Source organism: Staurois parvus, unplaced genomic scaffold, assembly GCF_062004578.1.
Source record: "Staurois parvus isolate SC_StPar_1 unplaced genomic scaffold, SC_StPar_1.0 ptg000683l, whole genome shotgun sequence".
Taxonomy (NCBI): domain Eukaryota; kingdom Metazoa; phylum Chordata; class Amphibia; order Anura; family Ranidae; genus Staurois; species Staurois parvus.
In genome coordinates this window covers 771,884-780,548 of record NW_028318479.1, presented here as the reverse complement: position 1 = coordinate 780,548, position 8,665 = coordinate 771,884, and the positions used below count along the sequence as shown (strand labels likewise).

At 44.6% G+C, this 8,665-nt stretch overlaps 1 protein-coding gene across 1 annotated transcript; it reads right to left on the bottom strand.

The window, feature by feature from the left end:
* Positions 1 to 908: 908 nt before the first annotated feature.
* On the bottom strand, positions 909 to 6,369 carry LOC149447508 (uncharacterized). The gene is given in 5 exon segments (XM_089652478.1): positions 909 to 938; positions 2,203 to 2,431; positions 2,580 to 2,844; positions 3,189 to 3,235; positions 6,317 to 6,369. Coding segments are annotated over 5 exon segments (624 nt in total).
* Positions 6,370 to 8,665: the final 2,296 nt, after the last annotated feature.

Below are 8,665 nucleotides of genomic sequence, written 5' to 3'. Positions count from 1 at the left end.
GACCAGAACTTTTTTCTGAAAATTTTTCACACATTACACTTGAAAATATGCAGGAAGCCTGTAACCAATTATTGAAAGAACTAGTGACAAGCCTTCTCCTATCCTCTTCTGTTTTATCTTCCTTCCTGTCTACTCTGTGAATAGACTCTTTTGAAAAAGGAAGGAGCGATAAAACATTAGTATAATCACCCCTCCAAATCTTTTCCTTTATATCAATTGAAAGATGAAAGCCAAATGGGGAAAGCACATCGCAAAGCCTCCTTCAAACGTGTCTGAGGAACATCTGCCATTTCAACTACATGACTTTTTTCTCTGGAATTTCTCTGTACCAAAGCGTCATTTGGTATCCTGCCACTAGATGGCGACCATACCAAAGCAACAGAATTCTCAATTACATTACCAGTGTGCAGGGTCTACAACAGGCATCACTAAATGGCAGACCTAGCCACTGATTCATCTGGAATCGGTCACGCCATTTAGGAGCCGCTTCTTTTCCCCCATCCTCTGCCGCTTTTATAACAGCAGAGTGGACAGCAGGAGACTGAACATTTCTGTGGTGTGTTGTGTGCATGTTGAGTTTATTGTGTGTGTTTTGTGTGTGACGTGCGTGTTGTATTGAATGTGTGTGTGGTGTGTGTGTGTTATGTGTAGTGTGATGATTGTGCACAATAGAGACATGGACGCTGTACATGACAGCCATCTTGTTAGGCCTGAGCCATTTTGTCTCTCCTCTCCTCCCTCTTGGAATGGAATTTATAGCTGTAAGTTGAATGGACGTCAAAAGGGCCTCTTATCTTAAATAAAACAGATAGATGAAGCTCCAGGGCTGTAAACTGCTAATTAGTCTGGTGCAGGAGGTCTGCTTTGAAAACAACTTTCCTCTGCCCGATCGTAAAACAATAACTCAGTCAGTCATGACCTATTAGGTCATTAGGGCTCTAGGAATACAGAGCCATAAAATGTCCATTCCACATGTAAGAATTCATAAAGTTCAGCAGGAACTGGGCACATTAATATTAGGTATATATTTGGATAGATTATTTTAATGTGAGTCAAACAAGGACTTACGTCACTATATTAGCACCTAGGACGGGGAAGAAAGCAGTCTCTTCCCTCCTGGGTGACCAGGGTATGCTGTGTTTGGTATCCCTGGGTTTGAAATAAAATTCTGAATATTAATCTGCCAGTTGCTAGGATGCCACCTGCACCTATTGGAGGTTATTAACCTTAGTATGAAATTGTAAGGCGACTTGGTCATAACCTTTGTTACCTCCTAGACTCCATCCCCAAACTGGATGATTGGTCATTTTTTCTCAGGTGACACCCCTTTAATATCATAGAAAAAGACTGACAGGCTGGAGAAGAGACAGCTCTCATTTAACATCAATCAGGAAACCGCTAACGGACTTGAGAGCCAAGGCAACATTTTTGCTCGGACAATTGGACTCTGTTTTCCTCCTCTGTAAAAAGGTGGTGGTGGCAGTGTGAACGGTTAATTGCGTAATCAGGCTGCTGGCAAATAGACTGTAGACCCGCAAGTTGGAAAATCTTTGTTCAGGGTGCAGCTGAGAGTGGCATTGTTACGCAAGTGACAGCGCGGTGCAAGATCGGCTGGTCCTTTGGTCACGAGCTGGTGTTCTCAGGGGTCAGACGCCGCATTCTGTCACATGTTGTGTGCGGTTTGTGCGTGGTGTGTGTAGTATGTTGTGTGTGTGGTGTATTAGTGTGCTGTGGTGTGTATGTGTGTGTTGGATGTGTATGTGTGTTATGCTGTGCAGTGTGTAATGTTCTGTGTGGTGTAGTGTGCATGGTGTGTATTGTGTGTGTCGTGTCATGTTTGTGCGTGTTGGGTTTATATGTGTGTAGCGTTTGTGTGGTGTGTGTGTGTCTGATGCGTGTGTGTGTAGTGTGTGTGTTGTGTTTGTGCTGTGTGCATGTGGTGTGTTTTGTGTGTTGTATGCGTGTGGTGTGTTGTGCATGTGGTGTATTGTCTGTGTGTGTTGTGTGTGGTGTAGGAGTTGTGTGTGTGTGTGTTATGATTTTGTGTGGTGTGGTGTATGTGTATTGTGTGGAGGGTGCGTGTTACATACATACACGGGTATGTGTGTGGTGTTGGTATGTGTGTTGGGTTATGTTTGTGTGTGTGGAGTGGTGAGTGTTGTGTGTGTGTGTGGCGTGTGTGTTGTGTGTTCTGTGAGTTGCATGTGTGCATTTTCTGTTTGTGTGTTGTGTTTTTTCTGTGTGTAGTGTGTGTTTGTTGTGTTTGTGCTGTGTGTGTTGTGCGTGCGGTGTGTGTACTGTGTGTGCCATGCTTGTTTGTGTTCTGTGTGCGCTGTGTTGTGTGTGTTGTATTTGTGTACTGTGGTGTATATGTGTTGCACTGTGTGTGTTTTGTGTGTGGTATGTGTGTGTTGTGTGCGTAGTGTGTTTACTGTGTGTGTTTGTGTGTTGTGTATATACGTGTGTGTGTTGCGAGTGTGTGTTTAGTGTGGTGCGTGTAGTGTGTGTGCGTGTGGTGGTGTGTTTGTGTTGTGTTTATGTGTGTATGTGTGGTGTGTTGTATTTGTGTGCTGTGGTGCGTATGTGTTGTGTCGTGCACTGTATGTGTTTTGTGTGTGGTGTGTGTGTTGTGTGCATTGTGTGTTTACTGTGTGTGTTGTGTATAGATGTGGTTAGTGTAGTGTGTGTGTGGTGTTTGTAGTGTGTGTGTGTTGCATGTTTGTGTTCTGTTTATGTGTGTGTTCTGTGTATATGTGTGTGTTGTGTTTGTGTGTAATGTGAGTGGTGTGTGTTTGTTTGCTGTGTGTTGTGTGTACGTGGTGTGTGTACTGTGTGTAGTATTTGTGTGTTGTGTATGTGTTTTGTATGTTTACTTTTGTTTGTTGTGTATATGCACACGTGTTGTATTTGTGTGTTGTGGTGTGTGTTGCGGAGTGTATGGTGTGTGTGTTTGTGCTATGTATGTTGTGTGGTATGTGTTTGTTGTGTGCTTGGTGTATGTTTTTTCTGTGTATGTGTTGTGTTTGTGTTTGCTTGTGTTGTGTGTGTGTGTGGTACACACACCACACTCAACACCAAAAAGTGAAAAGTGTGTTGAGTGCTGTGTGCGTTGTTTGCTTGTGTGTGTGTGGTGCAGTGTGTGTGTACATGGTATGTGTTCTGTGTGTGTTTGTGCTGTGTGCGGTGGTGTGTATGTGTTGTGTGTGTGCTGTGTGGTGTGTGATGTATTTGTGTGCTGTGGTGTGTAAGTGTTGTGTGTTTACTGTGTGTGTGCGTGTACTATGTGTTGTGTTTGTGTATGTGTTGTGTGTCGTGTGTGTGCAGTGTTTTGGTGTGTGTTTGTGGTATGTATGTTATGTGTACGTGGTATGTTGTGTATATTGTGTTGGGCTTGTGTGTTTCTGTGTATTGTATGTGATGTGTGTGTGCAGCTTTAGTGTGTGATGTGTGTTTGTTGTGTGTAGTGTTTGTTCGTGTGTGTATGTGTGATGGATTTGGTAAAATGCCTATTTGGTTTCCTATTGAATATATATATATATATATATATATATATATATATATATATATACACATTTTTATACATATTTACTTTTATACTTTAATACTATTTCTTTCTTCATATTTATAAATGTTTAGCATGAATAAATATGTTGTGTGAATATTTTCTGCCTGCTGGGCTTTGTGGTACTTTAAGAAATCCTTGCTTAAGAAATGTTTGCTCGCACGCACCGACCCCCCCTCCCATCGTGCCAACTTGAAACAAAGGAATGTTTTTCTTTCTATAAGATAAGACTTGGAAGAAGATCACACCTATACCATGACGGAGATTGTTTTCGTGTGGAAATGACCAATCAAAGACCAATATAATGCTTATGCTGTTATCACATGACTCTCGCATCATTTTGCATATATAAGCTCACTTTCTCATTATAATAAACTAGAAGTGTTCATAGACTGAACTTGTGTGTCAGCGTGAGTCTCTTCCAGTGTGCGCACATTCCAAAGCTAGAATGATAAATTAGAACAGGAACAGATAAGCACTGACATTTTTAGTCCTCTTCTAAATCAGCTGATGCCGAAACCCAGGACTCTGGGTCATGAACCTGCAGACAGCCGACCAGAAAGGGCATTAGGTGTCAGTCAAACCGGACGGGACAGAGACTGATCAACTCTGGAGCATGGTAAGATATATTTTGCTATCTTACCAGTGCTTATCCTGTCTTTGTTGTTGATTCATTCCTGTGCCCAGTACGGCTGCTAAAGGTCACTAAAGGCAGGTAACCTTGCTTGCCCGGAGTTTATTTAAATCTACCTGCATTGCTTATCTGTTGCCTGGTTCTCTGTTGTGTGTTTGTTTTTTATGTGTCAGTCTTGAGGTGGAAGAGGAGTGGACCTACTGAGGGTTTTGACACATAATTTCTTTTGGGTGTGTGGTAACCTTGTGTGTTGACCACAAGAGAGGAGGTGTCGGGTACGCGTCACGGTAGTGTGGCAGCGGGGTGCCTTAGCCATGTTTGGGGCTAGGAAGAGTTACTCAGTGATCTGTACTCATAGCCCACCAAGATAGACTGCTATGTTATGTCCTAAATGTGTGTCTGTGAGTTAATGTTTGCCATTCATAACAGAAGGTTGCGGTTTGTTAAGGTTTAAGGAAAGTCTGGACAGCAGCCTGTGAAGTGTCTTAGATTTCTGTTAGGAAGGACAGAGAAGGGGGGAGGAGATGGGTCAGACACTGGTAAGACCCCTAGAAAGGAATGTTAGCATGTGACCTGGTTGCACAGAGAGAAGAGGAAAAGTATGTGGAATTAAAGATAAGGAGGTTTAGGCTACAGTCATAGGAATGGCAGGAAAAAAAAAAGAGAGAAGAAAGATGTCTTAGTTCGACAAAAATGTGCTGAAGACAGCAAGAAGCTTGGTATAATGTAGCCAAAGTTATCCACAAAGAGCAGTGGACAGAACAGGTACTACAACAGGAAAAAAAAACTGTTTATGTGTACCATTAATGTGTTAAATATTGAAAAGGATTACTAGCATGTCATATTGTGAAGAGGAGAGAAGGAAGTGAAGCAGTTAAAAAGTTATCTAAAGTAGCGAAAGTTTGTAAGCTGAAGGTCAGCGTTGCCTGACTTCAGCCAGAGAACTGGCGTAAATTATTGTAGGAACAGAGAGGAATTTTATGTGATAAAGGTTTGCTGAACATGACAGAAGCTTGGTACAAAAAAAACAAAAAAAAAAAAACTGCAAAAGCGTTGCATAAAGAAGGATGGTTGGAAGAAATTCAAGAAAATGGCGATTGAATAATGTATGTGTATCATAAAATTGAAAATGGAAGTGTGCTAAAACCACCACCCTATGACGATAGAATTCAGAACAAAGGAGGCCAGGAAAAGCCCTGCCCAATACACCTCCCACTAGCAGCCATCTTGCTGCACCTGCATTGTCACTTCCTGCCCAGCCCAGTGCACTTCCTGATGGCAGCCATCTTGCTGCACCTGCATTGTCACTTCCTGCCCAGCCCAGTACACTTCTGGGAGGCGGCCATATTGGTACACCAAATTAGACAACTGGAAGGCCAACGCCTCGTGTGAGCCGGCTCTACCCAGTGTGTCCGGTCTTACAAGTCAATGGTACATTCTACGTAGCACCGGATGTGCTGAGCAGAATCCCAAGTTGCCTGTGGTCCACAGGACCCGAAGATATTGGACGTTTGAAACGTACCCCCAATTATGGTGGAACTGAAGCCTGGAGCTCCCCTACCCAGGAAGCCACAGTACCCACTGAAACCAGCGCAATCCGAGGCCATTTCAAAGCAGGTCAAGTCCTTTGTGGCACTCATACCTTCTACCTCTCCATGCAACACACCGTTGTTCCCGGTGAAAAAGAAGACACCCAAAGGGGAACCAGAGAAGTACAGGATGGTACAGGACCTCCGAGCAGTGAATGAAGCCACTGTCTTAGAGACACTTATCGCCCCAAATCCCCACACTTTACTCACAGGGGTACCTCCAACAGCAAAGTATTTCACCGTGGTGGACCTGGCAAATGCATTCTTCAACGTTCCCTTGTATCCTTCCTGCAGATACTTCTTCATTTTTTACCCATGAGGGGCAGCAATACACCTGGGCAGTTATGCCACAAGGGGCGTAAAATTCTCTGAGCCAGTTCGCCAAAGCCATGACCACCATATCTGGACACGTGGCAAAAGGAACATTCGGCAGTGGTCCTACTTCAATATGTGGATGACCTTCTCCTCTGTGCTGATGACCTGCCCATGGCTGAAGAAGCCTCAGAGAGTTTATTATGTTTCTTGGCATACCAAGGCTGGAAGGCCTCAAAACCGAAGTTGTAATGGTGCTCTACAACAGTCATGTCCTTGGGCCACTGCCTCTCACATGGAACAAGGCATCTTACGAAGGAAAGAGTTAAGGCCATCCAGAGCCTGCCACTGCCGCTAGGCCAGAAGCCACGCCACGCCTTTCTTGGCCTCATATTCTACTGTAGGGCATGGATCCCTGATGCATCGGTCCTTATGCAACCACTTTATGATGCTCTCAAGTCTGTGCCATTTACCTTGTCAAGCGAGGCCCTGGACAATTTTATTCTGCTGAAGTAACCAATATCCACCGCTCCTGCCTGTGGACTTCCAGATTATGAGAAACCTTTCAAACTGTGTCAGAAAAGCAAGGCCACGCCACGGGGGTCCTAGCTCAAGAACATGGAGGGCAAACCAGACCCATTGGGTACTATTCTTGCCATTTGGACCCCGTAGCTAGGGGTGGTTCTTCATGAGCTGTCTTCGCTGCTCAAGCTCTGCTGGATAAGACCTCTGATATTGTTCTGGGACATGAACTTGTCCTCCTGGCGCTGCATGCCATTGCTGCCATCCTGAATCAGGTACAACCCCGACACCTGTCCACGGCCAGACATCTATGGTTGCAAATCTCCCTCCTCATTCCTGACAATGTGACCCTCCAAACGTGTCTCACCCTCAAACCAGCCACCCTTCTGCCATTTTTCGAGGGGGGAGAAGAAGGCGAAGGTGAAGGAGGAGACCCCTGCATTACTCCATATGACTGCCTTGAAATGATACGCATGGAAACCACACATCTCCCTACAGTGAGTGAAATACCTCTGCAGGATCCAGACTTCACTTTCTTTGTTGATGGTTCCAGATATGCAGATGAAGGAGGCAAGTACCACACAGGTTATGCTGTGACCTCGGAATTTGAAATTCTACAAGCAGGAGCATTATCACCAACTTTATCTGCCCATGAAGCAGAGTTTCAAGCCCTCACTCCAGCGTGTAAGATGGCAGAAGGTAAGAGAGCCAATATCTACACAGCCTCCAGATACGCCTTCAGGGTGGCCCATGATTTCGGACCCATATGGAAAGCAAGAGGATTTATGACTGCGGCAGGTACGTCCTCAAGACATGGAACAGCCATTGGACGATTGCTGGAAGCACTCCTTCTACCCACTCAAGTGGCTATTCTGAAGGTAAAAGCTCAGGGGAAACTAAACTCCCGAGAAGCCAAAGACAATCTGGCAGATTTGGCGGCAAAACGAGCGGCCATAGGAGCACCACAAATGGAAGGAGAGGTGACCGGAGAGTGGGAACAAATATTCACCCTACAGACCTTATCTGTGGATAGAAGCTACCTCAAAGAACTCCAAGAAGCAGCAAGTTCAGAAGAAAAAGGAAGCCGGAGAAGAGCTGTTCTCAAAAACGGTCTGTTTGAGTGTATTAAGAGGCTTTGTTTATCCAGGAATATGTTTCCAGCTGTATTCCAGTGGGCACACGGAGCAGCCCATCTGTCAAAGAACCTCATGAACTTTCTCATCAAGTACTAAATAGTGCCTGGAATCACCACATTGACGAACAATTTTTGCAGAACATATGCCATCTGTGCAAAATGCAATCCGGGACGCACAGAGAAGACACCACAGAAACCCTTGGCCAAACCCCTATACCCTTTTCAAAGGATACAAATTGATCATATCCAGATGCCAAAGAGTGGGCGGATTGAGTACGCCCTAGTGGTGTTGGACAGGTTTTCCAGTTGGCCAGAGGCCTTTGCTGTAACTAACATGACTGCTAAAACAACTGCGAAGGAACTCCTCACTGAGGTTGTATGCAGATATGGACTTCCAGAGGGGATAGAGAGTGACCAGGGCCCCGCTTTCACAGCTTCAGTAACCAAAGGAATATGGGCGGCATTAGGAGTCACTCTGGCGTTCCATACCCCCTATCACCCCCAAAGTAGTGGGAAAGTAGAAAGAATGCTAAAAATAGCCCAAGAGACTGGCATGAGTTGGCCAGACAGTCTGCCTATTGCCCTATTTAGTGTCAGATACACACCAAGGGGAGAACACTCCCTATCCCCTTATGAGATTTTGTTTAGCTCAGCCCCCAGACTTGGTTGTTATTTTCCACAACAGTTGCAATTATAATCCGATGTATTAACTGATTATGTGACTGTATTATCACGTGAATTAACCCGTATCCATGTCCAAGTGTTTTCTCCATTCCAGATTCTGAGTCAGATACAGGAACTCATAGCCTATTACCCGGAGATTGAGTATTAGTAAAGACATTTATGAGGAAACATTCCCTTGAGCCAAGATATGATGGTCCATTCCAAGTTCTGCTGATCACAGCCATTTC